Genomic DNA, 19467 nt, shown 5'->3' on the forward strand with positions numbered 1-19467 from the left:
TATGTTTCCATTTTCATGACTATATATTATGTAACAGTTGATGATGGAAATGATAAATTGTGTATTTGTAATTATGATCAATTATCGTCACATGCAGTCGTCTTTTCTCACAAGTTAAAATAAAAGTAGTAATGTGGCAACAAAAACAGTAATATATAGTACATATATATAACATCAATATTTCATTTCCATCCTTTTGCCAGCTCAAAAGATTGGAAATGAAAGATATGACACATCCCAATTATGGATGGCCAACAGTTGTTTTTAAGGAAAAAAATTTATACCGACAGAAAATAAATAAACATAGACACAGTTTACCTGTTTTAGAAAGTGTTTCCATCAACTTCGCCTTGTTAATAAGTGATGAAATTTACTGATTGTGAAAATTAAAAAAATGAGAAACAAAAATAAGAAACTGAATATCAAATAGGAATACTGTTTGACAAACAAGTGTTTATAATGCTTATAACTTTTTATCATGTTTGTTTTTGTAAAAACAAAATCAATATCTCGTGGGCTTTTTGATTTCAATTAAGTTAAACAGAAATTAACGTAGAATCTGATTTTAAAAAACATACATAATCGATTTTTTCGAAGCCAAATGAATCAATCAATTAGTTTTTTGAGCACCGGCGGAGGTGGAGTTATGTATATCTAGTAGATGCATGTTCTATTTGGAGGCTTCAAAATTTAATTTTGCGGGTATTCTTTCTCAGCAAATATAAAAATTATAAAGAAATTTCCTGAAGTATCGTCTATATCATTTTTTTCCTACATAATTTGAAATTGAATTAGAGATTTTCATGCATATATAAACATCTTTCACAATAAATATATGTTTTTTTTTTAGATTTCTCATTCTAATTGAGAAATTATTAACTCGACTGAAATATTTAACTCGATAATAAACATTAATGGAACGAACGAATTTCGGTGTACGTACCTTAACACTTGGCATGCATATATGGCGTGCGTAAACTTATTTGTGAATCTATGCAAATGTAATGTAATTATATATAGAAGAAGTCTCCGTAAAGAAGATTTTCCGGTGAAAATTCACCATGAATATTGGCGTCACCTCCGGCCAGCACCGCAGGAAATAACCCATCAACATTGTTGTAACCGGCGACACCTAAGATAAGATCCGGCAAGCCAAGAAAAGCATCATCAACATGACCACAAACGTCATCATGATCAGGGAAATAATTAGAATGGGAGTTAGATGTAGGCGAGTGATCATTTCTGCGCTCGAAATCAGCCATGGGAACCACCAGCTTCGCTGCTTCGGCCGCGGCGGCCTGCACGTCTTTGGGAGCCTTGGAGGCGGCGCGTGGGAGTTGGTGAACTAAGTCGGGGAAGTTGAGGAAAGCAGAGTGGCCTTTGATAGCAATGGCGGCGGCATCATGGGCTCGAGCCGCCATTTCTGCTGTGTCAAAGGTTCCCAGCCATATTCGTGATTTCTTTCTCGGTTCGCGGATCTCAGAAACCCATTTGCCCCAGCTTCGCCTGCGTACTCCTCGATAGGCTTGCCGATTGTTTCTTTCGTTGCAACGACCATTTCTCTTGGAAATTGTCTTGACCTTTAAATACTTTTTACTTGTTTTTTGTGTTGAGTAAAGGCCAGTTGCCGTATCAGTATTGGATACAGAGAAGCTACCGGCCGAGGAGGCGCCGGTGGATTCTTGCATAGAATCGAAAGTGGTAACTTGATCCATAGGTGGAGATATATGAATCTTGGTAAGAAACTTAAAGATGGACAGAACTGGGGAATGGGATAGTTTCCTTTATTTATTTTTCTTTTTCTTTTTTTTGAACTCTTTTTGAGGTCTCACATTTTCGTTGATACATGATTGGCTACTTAATAGTACAGTATTCTTTGGAGTGAAGCGATTTTATACAGTTCATGACCACACTATATACTGTCAGATATACTAGGCTCTTCCATCCAATTCGGAATCAAAACCCTGGATAAATGTAACAAATTTTCGGTTTAAATATCCCGTAATCATATTAAATCGAAATCAAATGTTTGTATGATACCCAAACTTCCTTTGACATTCAGAAAATTTAGAATTCCCAAATTCGAAAACATGGCATATTCTATATCGCAATGTTTTGTTAAGATTTCTTTGTTAACCTGATGAGAAGGGAATGTTGGCAGTCTAAACTTTACTAAATTTTTATATATACACGTAGAAGCAAAGGTAAAGGAGTGTGTGCACGTGTAAGCCAAAAAAAGAAAAGAAGAGAGAAGCCAATAACTCAATTAAAGTATAAAGAAATTATATTTCTGATTTGGAAAAAGTGAGATGGACTTGCCTTACGAAATGCTGTTTTGACCAATCAAGCATTGCGTGAAGAGACTTGCACATCTAAAAATTTAAAAAGACAGACAATGATCACATATTTCATCTCTGTATTCTTTGCCCTTTGGCTTTCGAAAGGAGAATCAAACAATGCTTATGAAGGAAGGGATTGACATTGTTTGTCCTTAAAGAGAAAGATGTTAGATGTCGCCTTTTATTCTTCCATTGGGAATTCATAATCGGCATAGATCTATGTTTTGATACGTTGAATCAAACGAAGATATGATACGTGCAAACGAACAAAGATAAGTAATATAGGACCTAGAGAGCAATGATCTTTTGACATAGTGGTAAAAATGAAGTTTCAAGATCCATACAATTTTGGGTTCAAATTGCTGGTCGTATAATTTAACATAGATCACAAAAAGTGAGATTTGAATATCGAGAAATTCGAAACACTGAATTTCAAATATTTTTTAATTGCTTGAATTAACTTCAAACTCACCCCTTTATGACTTTCATTATTCTTCAAACTCATCCCTACATCAGATCCTCCTTCCAAATCTTTGCATCCATCCATCCAAGCATAATTTGAAAAAAAAAAAAAAAAAAAAAAAAGAGAGAAGTGCACATGAAACAAGCATCCATTTTAGAAATCTCGAAAGAAATCAAGCCCAGTAAGTTACTATTTAACTGATGCATAAGTTTTTGAAAGATCCAACATGACACAGTTCCTGAATCTATTCCTTCCCTACATTCAGACTTATTACGACAGTCTTAACAAATAAAATTAAAAATTTACCGAAACCCCATTAACAGTTTAAGTTATTAACAAGAGATTTCCGAATCTCAATGGCAGCCGAGCAACCCAGCATCCCAAGAATGCGTTCTTCTAGACAGCATGAATCGGGTTGTCACCAGGATTAACATCGGAATTTCCCGAACTCGGACTAGCATGAAATGCTGATGGTCTATTTGAGCCCTCGACGAGTTTAAGTGAGACGTTTGATGGTCCTGCTTCACCAAGGGATTCCCCCAATGTTAGCTTCGACATTCCAACGAGTTCGTCCACATTAATTGGGCTTTTCGAATGCACTGGTGTTGGTTTTACCACTTCATGGGCCTCTTCTTTTAATGGCTCAGCATTGTATCCTGGCCAAAATGGGAAGTGCATAGGGAAGAATGGGGCAACATAAGCCGGATATAAAAGAGGGTAAGCATATTGTGAACCCTCGGGTAAGGGAATTACGGCTTCTATGTCATTGGAGTTCGCAGATTCCATTGATTCACATTCTTCATCCACAGCAGGAGGTCGTAGGGTGGGGCTGCTGCTTTGGGCCTCAGCTTGGGGAGGATTTGCGGGGATAAAATCTCGTGACACCATTGGAGTATCGACATGCTGAAGGAAATACATGCAAAATTGAGGGCGAACGTAAATTACTTAATCTTTCTAAAAAGGAAAAAAACACCATAAAATTACATCAATGTAAATAAGTGGGGAGTAAATACACTGATTTTGTGAAGTAAACTGAAAGAAGATAAGGCACACAATCATTTTTCTGGATTTTATCGTGTGCTAAGTTGGACGGTATTAGAATGTAAATGGCTTACTCATATAGAATTCAAATGGCACTTCAAAGACGTTCAACCAAAACAAACACAAAAAGAATAAAAAAAAAGAAACAAACAAAGCTAATGTTTATAGTAAACACAACCATGGAGACTTAGCCAAATATCCAACTCCACCGGCATTCAAATGGCAAAGGCGATCCAGAATCATAATTTTTTTTCATTTAGCAAGCAGATACAAATGCATAATTTACATGTACAAATTAAAAGATACTGCTTACTTCATCGGCGATGATATCGAAAAGGCTAGAACGCCTTTTCCTCCGAGATACATTGCACTGCCTTATGAAGTACTTCTGGGCATGACTGGCAACCTGAGTAGGTGTTCTTGAGACCACATAGTTACGTGCAATTCCACGCCAATCGCCTTTACCAAGTTTTTGCAACCCAAGCAGAAACATCCTATGTTCCTCTTCTGTCCATGGAACACCTGCAAACATGACAAGAAGAAAGAATCCTCTGTTTCATACCAAGCAAGGAAACTAATGATCAGGAATCTGGATTTCCTTCGTGCTGGAACATTGTTAATATCCTCAACACCCTCGAAACAACTAACCCTTCCATTACAGTTATTTTTATACTCGAAAAATCCTAGATGCCTTACATCAAATATGGCCTCGACATCCAGTGGAACACAATCCAGTTATAATCAATTCTTAAAAAAATTTCAACCATATTTCCAATTTATAATCCAGTAACTCGTGATGCAGATCAAATCCCATATCAAAGTACAGTCCAGGAAAAAAATCAATGAGGTCAGATTCTAGAACTGATTCTTCACTAAAGTGCTATCAAAACAATCAAATTCACGCATGCAAACAGATTTGAAACTTGAACAGCACGCAGACAAATTTGTGCAGATAGATACATATCTCTATATTTACAATCAGACAGACATACAACAAATTAATCTTATTTGTAGGATCATTGACCTTTCAAAACATCCTGATTAAATAATCCAATTAGTTTCACAAAAATAATATAAATGAGAGATGCAAATAATCGAACACAACCCATTTTCTTTCCTTCTAAATTTTTTTTAGATATATTCTTCTGTTCAGGTACTAAGTCAATTTCTTCAAGATTAAAAACAAACTCTGAATTTCCCTCACATCCAAACTTCAATTCAAGAAAACAAATAACCATACAACTCACAAACCATGCAGCACAATCATCACATGAGAATCTACAGACCACTGCAAGCAAATAACATAATTCATTCAAAAAATACAAAAAAAGGTGGAAAAATTCCAAAAAAAAAAACACGTAAAAATATAGAACCTCTCTTCCTCTCCCGGCTGGAAGACGACCCAGCTACGAAATCTTCAGACGCGTATCCATCGGCGGTGGACTGGCAGTCAGGGGTATCCGCAGGGGAACCATTCGCGACGCCGTTTTGCGGGGTCCCACTCCCACTCCCGCCGCCGCCGCTCATGTAATGGGTCAAATTACCCATACTAGCGCTCTTCCTGATCAACCCATCAGTCAATCGGACCCCAAAAAGCTTCACCCCTCGATTCGGGCAAGTCCGAGAGTTATGCCCGTTGTGACTGCAATGAGAACACTTCCTTGTCATTGTATCGAAGTAACCAAAACAATTCGTCCGATTTTCTTGAAAAAGATCGGATCTTTATCACATGATCCGCGCGCGATAAGAGAATCAACTGTCTATAAATTGCTGTTTCTCTTCGTTCCGCTTAAACCGCCGCCGCCGCCGATTTAATCGGATGAACATATAAATACAAGTATATGGAGCATATAATTTATGGAGTGAGAGAGGATTATACAAGGGATAGTAAATCATTTTAGACTGGATTATATTAATTGATATATATATTTTATTTTATCGATATGGACTCAAATTATCTAAATTATTATAACTATATATTAAGCTGTTTATATATATTAATTTATTATATTTCATCAAATAATATAATCAAATATTTACACTAATCATATTTATTATGCACTATGTGTAAGGAGAAGATAAATATTAATAAGACAAAAACTTGTATGAGACGGTCTCACATATCGTATTTCGTGAGACAAATCTCTTATTTGAGTCATCCATGAAAAATTATTACTTTTATGCTAAGAATAATACTTTTTATTGTAAATATTGATATGGTTAACTCATCTGACAGATAAAAAATCGTAAGATCGTCTCACAAAAGACTTATTTTATTAATAATAACAATAAAAATGAAAAGGATAAGATGATCGCTTAATCAAGAAAAAAGTGAATGCTACACGCTTTGTTGGCCTATGTTGTTGCCACAAAGTCCTATATGGATAACATAGGATAATGACTGTGATAAATGTATTCTTTGATATTTGATTTATTAGTTCTTATTTTTCAAGAAGGGAAAAAGTTCATTTTGGTTCAAAATTATTAATTTTTTTGATGCAAACAAATATGGACCAACAAAGATTATATATTTTTTCCTTGCGTCCAAAACTGTATTCACATTCGAATGGTAACTTTATTTGAGAATGGATTTTGAAATCTATTATAATTATATAATATGATACCCCCGGATGGAGGATGGGCTCGGCCCGCTCTCGATAGCCCATCTCGTTGGAAGCCCAGCATTCAGAGGAGCACGGGAGGTCATCCACGGGAGGTCATCTGTGGGGACCCGGACGCTAATCAAGTTCTTAATCATCATTGGGACTAATTAATCAATTATAAAACATGGTTTAAAATTTTTTTCTTTTTAAAATGCGGAACGTAGTGAAATCAACTAATATACAACTCAGTATAAAATAAAGTACATGTACTGTACGGTCTACAAATCAGTAAAACTAAGGTTCAACATCTAAATATCAAGTGTCAAAACCCTATATGCATCCAAGTCCGAAGTCTCCACTCTATCACGATCTCTCCTCATCTCCTGAACCCTGATCCTGTCCCACCTGTTATCATGTACACATACAGACAAGACAACAGCCGGATAATTCCGGTGAGAATAAATCCCAGTATAAATCAACGAAACATGCAATCATATAAACAAATATAAAGCATGTAATCAGGTAACAGATATATGTATCAAAATCTGAAACATAAACAATCGTAGACTGTCAAACATATACGTGACTCCACGTTTCAGACTAGATTCCATCCTAGTCTAGGGATCCCGGTTTCCAAATGTGGTATTCCTATATCGAATTCCGTAATAGAAGGAACTCTGTTCCTATTACTCGATATAACCAAATATGGTGTTCCTATATCGAATTCCGTAATAGAAGAATTCCAATCCTATTACTCGATATAACCAACATCCGGTGTCCTGACCTATCCGTCATGGACTGTAGCTCTATCGCTAATATCCCATCTTGAGACATCGTGCAATGTGCCCGTGGCGATCCCGCCACTGTCAGGCACTTCCGTCCCAAGATGTCTACACTATCCTGTAACATCGTTCAATGTGCCCGTGGCGATCCCACCACTATCAGGCACTTCTGTCACAAGATTTCCCGTCTGATATCTGCTATCTATAAATCAAGAGAACAAGTATATCAATCAAATCAATGCAATATCACTGCAATAAAGTAAAGTATGTGCTTTAGGGAAACTCAAGTCTAAACCGACTCAAGTCGATCTCCCAATACCACATTGAATTATACCTTCCGTTTGTAGTCTCGGTCTGTCGCAATCTCAGTTCTGAACTCAAGACTATCTCTGTAAATCTGAAACGACATGTCGAGAATCATAATATCAATATTCTATTCTCAGTTCAACACTGAATCTGATTAATCTGGATTTAATCCAATTCACGACAAAACGACACAATCTCAGTATCCCCGTCACTACCATATCAATAGACATCAATTACAAATCATAACTCATATCCGATATAGTCTATAACTCATTCATAATCTAAATCTGTCCGATTTCAAATCAATATAATCAGAAAATCATAACAATTCCATAATCAGTCTGTTTCTCAATCTGACTTCGGTTCTATGATGTCTAACATGTCAAGAACATCATATATGAATCATATCCAATTCTGACAATGACATAATTTCAAAGCATGTCAAAACGTAGCAAAACTTACGTCCAGTTGCAGCCTGCGTCGATAGGAACACAGTACCGAAGTCGAATTCACAATCGGACGGACGGATCAAAATATAAAGGCGTAAGGATTTTACCAGCCTTTCTCGTTCCCTTTTCTTTCTTCGTTTTTAAGAAATTCTGAAAGATACCTATATATATATATATCAAGTTGCTCAGTTAATGATACGTGTCTATTTTTCATGAATTTCAGTCGGCGCTCGGGCGGTCGCAAGTTACCGCTCGGGCGCGGAGCCTTCTGCCCGATACATATCTTTGTTAAACACTGGCGCTCGGGCGGTTAAAGATTGCCGCTCGGGCGCCAGACTTTCTGCCCAAACTCCAATCTTGCGATGCATTGGCGCTCGGGCGGTCACAAACTACCGCTCGGGCGCCGCATCCTCTGCCCAAAACATGCTCCTGTTGAACATTGGCGCTCGGGCGGTTATTTTCTACCGCTCGGGTGCCAATAGTTCTGTCTAAAAATTGCACCCTTCATATGTTTTGGCCAATCTGGTCTCGTAATAGCCCGTCTATAATTATATCAATTCATAATCAATAATCTCATATTAACAGAATCAAAATCTCGGGCATTACATCATCCCAGCTGACCTCCCATATCAGCAGTTACGACGATCGGGGAGGTCAGCCGAGCTCCCATGCCGACCTCTCTGGCCGACCTCCAAAGCCGAGCCGACCTCCAAGACGGTGATGTCGGGACGATTGGAGACTCCTCGGCCGAGCTCCCATAAGGTCCTGGCTTCAGGCGGGCTCATACCTACGAGAGCTCTTACTCAGACATTAAGCGCGTAGCCCGCAGGGATCAAAGCCCAGAAAGGTAAAGCCCATTAAAGATCTAATCAAATATGGCACGATATCTAAACCAAATCTGGGCAAGATCTAATCAAATCTTCCGAAGATTCTGAGGATCTAAATCTGCCAAACTAGGACTCCATTGTTCTCCTATAAATATCGGGTTCCATTCATTGTTTTATTCATTCACATATTCACATTCTCTCAGCACACACATTACTTTCTCAAATTTTTTATTCTCTGACTTGAGCGTCGGAGGGGCTACGCCGGAACAACCTTCCGGCCCCCTTCTAACGTTCTTGCTTGTGTTATTAGGTTTCTCAAGTTCAATCCGAGCTCTCCGAGTGACGTGCCGACCTCCCAACCAGCTTTCCAAGGTCTGATCCGAGCTCTCTAGCGAAGGTCTGACCTCCCAGTTAGCATCACTAATTTCAACATCATCAATTGGCGCCGTCTGTGGGAATATACTGAGAAGACGTAGACATGTGGGGACGAACAGGTAGAAGAACAGGCCCTGCAGGTGGAAACCGAGGTCCTGCAGGCGGAAACCAAGGCCCTGCCGGTGGCAACCGAGGACCTGCAGGCGAAAACCATGGCCCTGCAGGGGGCAACCGAGGTCCTGAAGATGGTCAACAAGGCCACAGGGAGGGTCAAAGGAGAGGAGTGGTTGATCTTAGCCTAGATCAACTGGCCCATTTGATTAACAGGTCTGTGGATAAGGCCCTCCGCCGAAATCGGCCCCCGTCACCACCACCACAACAACCTCCCAATCCTCCTCCTCCTCCTCCTGAACATCTAGAAGCCATATGAGAGGAAGTCAGAAGGTTGGGCAGGCAGATGGGAGGCCGACCTCCTATGCTAGACAGGGAAAGCCCCCTCTCTCCTGAAATCTTGAATGAGGACCTCCCCGTTAACTTCCGGCAGCCAACTGTTAAGGATTATGATGGGAGTACTGACCCTGAAGAACACCTCGGGAGGTTTAATAATTCCGCACTGCTCCACCGATACTCAGATGGGGTCAAATGTCGGGTCTTCCTTACCACCCTGGTAGGACCCGCTCAGAGGTGGTTCGATCTGCTCCCACCGCATTCCATTACCAGCTTCCAAGAATTTAGCACCCTTTTCATAAACCAGTATGCTACAAGCAAGAGATATTTGAAGACGTCATTGGGTTTATTCAGTTTGAAACAAGGAGATGCAGATTCACCGAGGGACTTCATTAGGCGATTCAACAGTGCAGCCTTGGAGGTCCCTGCTGCAGCAACAGAAACCTTGGTAAATGCTTTCACACAGGGGCTACGAGGGGGACATTTTTTCAATTCCTTGGTGAAAAAACCCCCCCAAAGTTATGATGAGCTCCTGAGCCGGGCTGAGAAATATGTGAACCTGGAGGACGCACAGAGGCAAAGGCGAGTGGATGTCCGACCCGGTGATAAGGATAAGGGAAAGGAGAAAGTGGAGTCTAGCAGAAAGAGACCTGCAGAAAGAACAGAGGAAAGAGGCCGAGGCCCTGGACCCTTCCCCTATGCCCCATTGGCCATGAGCCTGGAAAGACCCATGGCAATTTGCGAAGAAAGAAGAAAGTTAGAGCGCCCGAAACAAGCCGAGAAGGGACCGCGCCTACCTCCCTCAGATAAGTTCTGTGAGTTCCATCAAGAATACGGTCACCTTACGAATGATTGCCACATATTGGGTGAAGAGGTCCAAAGGATCATGCAGAGAGACCCTCACATGAAGAACCTCTTAGCCCGATCGGAAATAAGGGGCCAAGATAATAGAAGAGGCCGAGGACCTCCCGAGGTGAACCAGAGACCACAACCCACGGAGTATCGACCCAACCAGGGTGGTCGGAATGACCCTCCACGACAGCAAGGGCCTCAGGTCCAGCAAATAGCTAATGACCCGACCCGAGGTATAATCCATATGATAACAGGCGGCGCCACCGACGGGGATTCAGGCAGAGCTCGCAAAGCTCATGGTCGAAGATTAGAGAGCCTAGGACTGGACCTCGCTCCCAAAGCTGACCCTACTATTAGCTTCGGGCCGGATGATTTAAAAGGTATTGTGACACCTCATAACGACGCCTTATTAGTCACCCTTATTGTCGCCAACTATGACGTCGCAAGAATCTTTGTCGACACCGGAAGCTCAGTTAATATTCTCTTCAAGAGAACCCTTGATCAAATAAAGGTGGAAGGCTTCGAGTTTGATCCTATCTCTACGCCTTTATTTGGCTTTACAGGACATGCGGTCCAGACCATTGGACAAATCATGCTCCCCTTGTCTTTAGGGGCGGGACCACACCGCATCACCAAAATGACGTGCTTTACTATGGTGGATGCCCCTTCTTCTTACAATGGTATACTTGGCCGACCGGCCCTGGCTGACTTCCGAGCTGTGAGCTCTACTTACCATCAAAAGCTGAAATACCCTGCAGGGAATGAAGTGGGAGTCGTCAGGGGAGACCAAAAGTCCTCACGACGTTGTTATGTAGAAGAGGTAAATGTGGAAGTCAAAAGATCTCGGACCGAGGTGGGGATGATTGTGACCCAATCAAAAGTGGTCTCAAGAAAAGAAGTTCAGCTCGCATCAGAAGAAGAGCCGGAAACAATAGAAATAGGGGTCCAACAAAGCGTCAGAGTGGCGGCTGATCTTGATCTCGAAACTAAGCATGACCTGCTGGCTTTCTTGAAGGCTAACCTTGATATATTTGCGTGGTCCTCACAAGAGCTCCGAGGGGTCAGTCCCAGGGTCACAGAACACCGCCTCAATATATTCCCTGAAGCTACGGCCCATCAAACAGAAGAAAAGGCATTTCGGTCCCGAGAAGGACAAGGTAATAAAGGAACAAGTGGATGAGTTACTTAGGGCAGGGCACATAAGGGAGGTCTTTTTCCCGACATGGCTATCAAATGTTGTCCTGGTCCCAAAAAGCTCTGGAAAGTGGAGAATGTGCGTCGACTTCAGAGATCTTAACAAAGCCTGCCCAAAAGATTGTTACCCCTTACCAAGGATAGATCAACTGGTTGACTCCACTGCAGGTCACCAGTACCTATGTTTAATGGACGCTTATCAGGGATATCATCAGATCCCCCTAGCAGAGGAAGACCAAGACAAAGTGAGCTTCATCACCTCCGAGGGGACATTCTGTTATGTGGTAATGTCCTTTCGGGTTAAAAAATGCTGGAGCCACCTACCAGAGGCTCATGGACAAAGTTTTCTCAGCTCAGGTCGGAAGAAATGTGGAGGTCTATGTGGATGATATTCTGATAAAGTCCAAAAGTTTGGCAGACCTCATAGCCGACCTCCGCGAGACCTTTGCCACCTTGAGATCTTATGGGTTGAAGCTTAACCCACAAAAATGTACATTCGGAGTAAGGAGCGGGAAGTTCCTGGGATACATGGTAACAGAAAGAGGAATTGAGGCTAATCCCGAGAAAGTAAAGGCCATCCAATCTATGTCACCTCCTGGGAATCTCCAGGAGGTCCAGAAACTCGTCGGAAAATCGCGGCTTTATCACGATTCATTTCGAGAGCAGCGCACCGAAGTTTGCCTTTCTTCCGTGTCCTTAGGAAAGCTAAGAAGTTTGAGTGGGATGAGGAATGCGTCAAGGCATTCAATGATTTGAAGGAATATTTGGCTGAGCTCCCCACACTAGCCAAGCCAGCTCCCGGGGAGCAGTTATATGTTTATCTCTCGGCCACCGACGCGGCCGTAAGCTCAGTCTTGATCAAGCAGAGAGACACCGAACAGAGTCCCGTATATTACATCTCCCACGCAATCAAAGGAGCAGAGCTCAGATATACTGTGGTAGAAAAACTTGCTCTAGCTTTAGTCACGATAGCTCGAAGACTGAGGCCATACTTCCTCTCTCACCCCATTACCGTCCTCACTAATAGCCCCCTCGGGAAAATAATGACGCATGCTGATATCTCCGGAAGGTTAGTGAAATGGACCACTGAATTGGGAGAATATGACATTCAGTATGGACCTCGGACAGCAATCAAAGCACAGGCCTTGGCCGATTTCCTGGCTGAGACTTTGCATGTCGAGGTAGAAGACCTTTGGAAAGTTTATGTGGATGGCTCATCCACCAGGTGAAGGCAACGGAGTTGGAGTATTATTGATCTCTCCAAAAAGGGATGAACTAAAGTTGGCTGTGCGGCTAGACTTCAGGGCATCCAACAATGAGGCAGAATATGAAGCAGTCTTAGCAGGTCTAAGGGCAGCTCGGCAGGTTGGGGCTGCTCGGGTTCACATCTTCTCCGATTCTCAGTTGGTGGCCCATCAAATGAATGGATCTTACGATGTCAAGAATGAAAGACTGGTGGAATACGTAAAAGCGGTGGAAGCGGCTAGAGAGTTTTTCACGGAACTGGTTTTCAAGCAGATCCCGAGGGAAGAAAATGAGGGAGCTGACTCCCTTGCTAAAATGGCAAGCTCGCTTCACAGCTGGAAGACGAGAGATGTGGTAGTCCAAGTGGAACTAAGTCCGTCTCTCGACTCCCCATCTCTCGAACCCGAAGACAATGACTGGCGTGCTAAATTATTGGGATATATGAAATATGGGGAGCTTCCAAGAGATCCGAAAAAGGCATATAGGATGAAATGGAGGAGCCTTCGGTTTATACTTATCGATGGAGTTCTCTACAAGAGATCATTCTCTCAACCTCTGCTCAAGTGCCTAGGCCCCAAACAATCCAACTATGTGCTGAGGGAGATTCATGAAGGCTGTTGCGGAAATCACTTGGGATCTTATTTCCTGGCACGGAAGGCACTCCTGGCCGGTTACTTCTGGCCAACTATGTTAAAGGACGCCCTAGCCGTCGTCAGCTCATGTTACAGTTGCCAACGTCATGCTAAGCTCCAACATCAACCAGCCGCACTAATGAAGAGTATTGTGGCGACTTGCCCGTTTGACCAGTGGGAAATCGATATTGTGGGACCTTTTCCCATAGCCCCAGCGCAGAAGAAATTCTTGCTTGTCGCCATTGATTATTTTTCGAAGTGGGTGGAGGCTGAGGCTTTGGCTAAGATCACTGAGAGCGAGGTCCTCAAATTTCTCTGGAAGAACATTGTGTGCAGGTTTGGGGTCCCGAGAAAGTTGATATCTGACAATGGAAGGCAGTTCCAGGGAAACCGGATCCAAGCTTGGTGTAAGGAGATGAAAATTCAACAGCACTTCACGTCCGTGGCTTATCCTCAGTGCAATGGCCAAGTGGAGGTCACCAACAGGTCCTTAGTGCAAAGCCTTAAAACCCGACTTGGGAATGCAAAAGGAAAATGGGTGGAGGAACTCCCCAGTGTGCTTTGGTCATATCGAACTACTCCAAAGATTGGCACCGGGGAGACACCTTTCAGCCTGGTTTATGGGATTGAGGCAGTGCTTCCGGCAGAGATCGGCGAAGAAACCTCCCGAGTAATATTCCATGATGAGCAGAACAATGAGAGGCGAGCAACAGACCTAGATTTCGTGGAAGAAAAGAGGGAAGCCGCGGCCATAAGGATGGAAGCTTACAAGAGACGCATAGCGCAAACCTACAATAAGAGGGTCATTCAAAGGAGCTTCCAGGTTGGAGATCTGGTTTGGAAGAAGATTCAAGAAGTGGAGGTCGGAAAGCTAGATCCAAGATGGGAAGGACCGTTCAAAGTTGTAGAGAAGCTCAGCTCAGGTGCCTATTACTTAGAAGACCTAGCGGGGAAGAAATTGAAGAGGCCTTGGAATGCTTTTCACCTCCGCAAATATTATGCTTAGATATTGTTAGAGCTTTAGTTTCTTTTATTATGTCAGTTACTTTTGTTGGAAGGACATCATGTTTTAATACTTTGTTCAGATTTATTAATAAAATCATGCATTTTTGTTAAAGATTATTGCAGATAAGGGCTTTCACCCTCAGACAGTTCAGGAGCCCAGAGCTCACCTCACCTTGGTTACGCCAAGTTTTAAAGGGTTTTCACCCTCAGTCAGTTCAGGAGCCCAGAGCTCACCTTATCTTGGGTACGCCAAGTTTTAAAGGGTTTTCACCCTCAGACAGTTCATGAGCCCAGAGCTCACCTCATCTTGGCTACGCCAAGTTTCAAAGGGTTTTCACCCTCAGACAGTTCAGGAGCCCAGAGCTCCCCTCATCTTGGTTACGCCAAGTCTTAAAGGGTTTTCACCCTCAGTCAGTTCAGGAGCCCAGAGCTCACCTCACCTTGGCTACGCCAAGTTTGAAAGGGTTTTCACCCTCAGACAGTTCAGGAGCCCAGAGCTCACCTCATTTTGGCTACGCCAAGTTTCAAAGGGTTTTCATCCTCAGACAGTTCAGGAGCCCAGAGCTCACCTCATCTTGGTTACGCCAAGTTTTAAAGGGTTTTCACCCTCAGTCAGTTCAGGAGCCCAGAGCTCACCTCACCTTGGTTACGCCAAGTTTTAAAGAGTTTTCACCCTCAGTCAGTTCAGGAGCCCAGAGCTCACCTCATCCTGGCTACGCCAAGTTTTAAAGGGTTTCCACCTCAGACAGTTCAGGAGCCCAGAGCTCACCTCATCTTGGTTACGCCAAGTTTTAAAGGGTTTCCACCCTCAGTCAGTTCAGGAGCACAGAGCTCACCTCACCATTGGTTACGTCAAATTTTAAAGGGTTTTCACCCACAGTCAGTTCAGGAGCCCATAGCTCACCTCATCTTGGTTACGCCAAGTGTTAAAGGGCTTTCACCCTCAGTCAGTTCAGGAGCCTCATGGCTCACCTCAGCTCGGCAGAAAATTTACGGTTCACCGAGCTCCCATGGCCGAGCCAATCTCATCGCAGTGACACCTTGCCGAATTACTATTTTATCAAGTGTCTGGCCGAGCTCCAGGAGCCCAGCCGACCTCTCTCAGCGTGACTTCATTTGTTTTCTATTTTATTAAGTGTTTGGCCGAGCTCCAGGAGCCCAGCCGACCTCTCTCAGCGTTACCTCATTGGTTTACTATTTTATCAAGTGTCTGGCCGAGCTTCAGGAGCCCAACCGACCTCTCTCAGCGTGACCTCATTGGTTTATTATTTTATTAAGTTCTGGGCCGAGCTCTGAGGGCCCAGAGTGATTTCATTAAATTGAAATTTATTAAGTTCTAGGCCGAGCTCCAAAAGCACGGCCGATCTCTATCAGGGCATCATCGGGTTATTGTTCCCTAAGCGTTTTGCTGACCTCACAAGAGACGAAATAATGAAATGAGTCTTCATTAACAATATTCAGTACAAGGATAAAGGGAATAAAAATGAAAAGGAGATGGGGTGGGGAGCCTAGCTACTCAGACTTCCGGGGGGAGGTTATCCACAATCTTTTGAGCATCGAGAAAATCAGCTGAGGACCCCTCCGGAGGGTAACCAACCTCCTTGAACTGAGCCACAGCACCATCAAAACCCACGTATATGAAGCCAAGGGCCTTCTCAGCAACAGTAAGGGCAAACTCTTCTGACCGCAAGAAGGCCTCCTTGAAAGCCTCTGAGCCCTTTTCCAAGCCGGCCTGAGCAGCCCTGGCCTTCTCCTCAGCAGATCTGATTTCCTCTTGAGACGCCTCAAGCCGGACCTCCGCCACTCGCAGCTCATTCTTTAGCTTCAAGGCCTCAGCTGCGAAGCCCTGTCGCATATCGTCCTCCCGCTTCTTCGAGTTGGCCTTCTCCTTCTCGAGGGCCTCTGTGAGATCGGCCAAATTTTTGTCCAGCTCAGTGGAGGTGGCCTGGAAGGCCCTGGCGTCCTTCGAGGACTGCTTCCTAAAATTGGTGGCTCGGAAGCCACCTCGGCGCTTAGCAGGGCAGCCTGTAGGAAAAGGCCGCTTAGCTATGCTCTAAAAAAAAAAAAAAAAAACTCTAGCTGAGCTTAAATTACCTCGGCGTTGGCGGTAGTGCACCTCGAGACGAGCTCGGACCAGTTAAGCTCTTGAAGGAAGTCCGCATCGGCCCCCGAGACAATGTCCCGAAGCACGGCTCCCGCCAGAGGAGTGGGACCTGCCCATATTATCCGGAGGTCATCCCGGTACATGTCGTACAGATTGGATCGGCAGCGGAGGACCTAGGAGCGAGGGTCTGGCTTGAACTGACGCAGGGGCACAGCATCGGTCTGGAGAGTCCCGAGCTCCTCACTACTGCCAGACTGACTTAAAGGGTCAGGGGTGCCCGGGGCTCGGAGCTTCCGAGACAGAGAACTCTGAGGAGCTTCCAGAGCCTCAGTGACAGTCACCACAGTGACCTCATCAGCGCTGGCCTCCGCGGCCACGGTCTTACCTCTGCCCGCAGCCTCCGAGATGGCCTGCTGTTTCTTACGAGCTGCGACCTTTTGAATCAGGGCATTCATGACTCTGCTAGCTGAGACGAGAAATGAACTGGGTCAAAAAAAAAATAAATGTATGTATATATATATATATATATATATATATATACACACACAAGGGGCCAAGAATTGAAGGTGCCGAGCCGAGTTCCATACCCTCTTGACCCTTGGGAGAGACTTTGGCTGAGATGAGCCCGTAATAGCGCAAGAGGTCCTCGGCTAAAAGGGTTGGGGTATGAAAACGCCGACCCCGGATAGCCCCAAAGGGCCCAAGGAAGGTGTCGGTCTTTTGGAAGCCCGAAGGGGGACACGGAAGCTCAGGGAGAGCGGGCCCAAGGAAGGTGTCGGTCTTTCGGAAGCCCGAAGGGGGACACGGAAGCTCAGGGAGAGCGGGCCCAAGGAAGGTGTCGGTCTTTCGGAAGCCCGAAGGGGGACACGGAAGCTCAGGGAGAGCCGCTCTCCACCGGGAGCAGATGTCCCACGAGTCGGAGGGGCTGACGAAGAAAAAGTGATGCTTCCAATGTTTGTTGGAGCTCGGGGCCCCCTTGAAGAATTGACAATTGGGCCGAGCTGAGAAGTAGAAGGGACCCTCTTCTGACCTCTTGGGAAGGTAGAAGTGGGAAAAGATAAGGGGATCTACCTCAAAACCTAAGGCTTTGAAAAGAACAACAAAATTGCACAAGGTACGAAAGGCATTGGGTGTGAACTAGCCAAGGTGGACTTGGTAGAATTGGCTGAGCTGTTGGAAGAAAGAAGGGAGAGGAAATCTAAGGCCGCCCTCTAACTGGTCTTCATAAAAGGTATAGTAGCCAGGAGGGGGATTATTAGCCCTCTCCTCAGAGTGGGGAAAGATGAACTTATAACCCGAAGGGGCGTGGGAGAGAGCTCGGATGCGAACCTCGTCCGAAACATCCAACCATGAAGGGTGAAGCTCGAACCAAGGATCAGACGTCCTAGTAAGCTCCTCGGGATGACTGAGACCAAGCTGGTTCAGGTATGCGCCGTCATCACCAGTATTAAGGCGGGAGCTGACCCCCTCAGTCTCAGGACACTCACCTAGTATCGGAACGGTCTCCATGAGGGGATCATACTGATCCACCTCTCGGAAGACCTCCTCAGATGTCGATTGGGTAGGAATGTTTGGGGAGGTCATGAAATAAATACCTAGAGAAGACCGGGAGATCGGAAGGATTGAAAAGAAATGAATTCGTTTGGAGGGTCGGAGCCGAGGTAAAACGAGGGGAAAGTAAGAAATGAAATGAAGGGGGTGGCTGGTATTTATAGAGGGACCAGGAGGAGATCGGACCGTTGATTTCGAAGGGTTTGAACGGCCAAGATCGTCTCGAAATATGTGAAACTAGCCTTTTGACTGACAGCTGGCAGTGACGTTTCGGGTTCAGGACAGCTGGGGCTCAGCTCTTCCTCATGGCGGCACAGAGAATGAACTTAATCAGCATGGCTTATTGGATACGAACATAAGCTCAGCTCTTCCTCAGCTCAGCACGGATAATGAGCTTAATCAACATGGCTTCTTGGGTACGAATATAAGCTCAGCCCAGTTAGAACCCGGTCACATCCCAACATGGTAGGGAGCCATGCTTAGTCGCTGAGCTCGGATAAAAGCTCCGTCTTCTAAGATCAGGAAAGGCAAAAACTAAGTGCACTAAAGGTCTCACCCCTTGGGGTTAGCTCATCCGATAACTTTATCACCCTCGGTTCAGCGCAGCCAGATAGCGTTAAAGGTTAGACTAATCATGGGCCACCGAGAGCTCAGACAACCACGAGCTTTTGATCTACAACGTCAGCTCGACTTGAGGGGGGGACTCGTGATACCCCCGGATGGAGGATGGGCTCGGCCCGCTCTCGACAGCCCATCTCGTTGGAAGCCCAACATTCAGAGGAGCACGGGAGGTCATCCACGGGAGGTCATCCCAGCTGACCTCCCATATCAGCAGTTACAACGATCGGGGAGGTCAGCCGAGCTCCCATGCCGACCTCTCTGGCCGACCTCCAAAGCCGAGCCGACCTCCAAGACGGTGATGTCGGGACGATTGGAGACTCCTCGGCCGAGCTCCCATAAGGTCCTGGCTTCAGGCGGGCTCATACCTACGAGAGCTCTTACTCAGACAATAAGCGCGTACCCCGCAGGGATCAAAGCCCAAAAAGGTAAAACCCATTAAAGATCTAATCAAATCTGGCACGATATCTAAACCAAATCTGGGCAAGATCTAATCAAATCTTCCGAAGATTCTGAGGATCTAAATCTGCCAAACTAGGACTCCATTGTTCTCCTATAAATATCGGGTTCCATTCATTGTTTTATTCATTCACATATTCACATTCTCTCAGCTCACACATTACTTTCTCAAATT

The 19467-nt window shown here is 44.3% G+C and overlaps 3 protein-coding genes across 3 annotated transcripts; 1 reads left to right on the plus strand and 2 right to left on the minus strand.

Moving 5' to 3' along the window:
• Positions 1–69: 69 nt before the first annotated feature.
• On the minus strand, positions 70–1894 carry LOC142551023 (ethylene-responsive transcription factor ERF039-like). The gene has a single exon (XM_075660072.1). The coding sequence runs from the start codon at positions 1713–1715 to the stop codon at positions 1011–1013; it is 705 nt and encodes a 234-aa protein (XP_075516187.1). The 5' UTR covers positions 1716–1894; the 3' UTR covers positions 70–1010.
• A 1038-nt stretch (positions 1895–2932) lies between these two features.
• LOC142552114 (transcription factor MYBS3-like) lies at positions 2933–5728 on the minus strand. The gene is made up of 3 exons (XM_075661745.1): positions 5217–5728; positions 4157–4365; positions 2933–3705 (listed from the first exon to the last, which is right to left on the minus strand). Exons 1-3 carry the CDS (start codon positions 5509–5511, stop codon positions 3199–3201), a joined length of 1011 nt encoding a protein of 336 aa, XP_075517860.1. The 5' UTR covers positions 5512–5728; the 3' UTR covers positions 2933–3198.
• A 3914-nt stretch (positions 5729–9642) lies between these two features.
• On the plus strand, positions 9643–11664 carry LOC142550801 (uncharacterized). Its single transcript, XM_075659852.1, has one exon. The coding sequence runs from the start codon at positions 9643–9645 to the stop codon at positions 11662–11664; it is 2022 nt and encodes a 673-aa protein (XP_075515967.1).
• Positions 11665–19467: the final 7803 nt, after the last annotated feature.

Source organism: Primulina tabacum, chromosome 7 (genome assembly GCF_025594145.1).
Source record: "Primulina tabacum isolate GXHZ01 chromosome 7, ASM2559414v2, whole genome shotgun sequence".
NCBI lineage: Eukaryota > Viridiplantae > Streptophyta > Magnoliopsida > Lamiales > Gesneriaceae > Primulina > Primulina tabacum.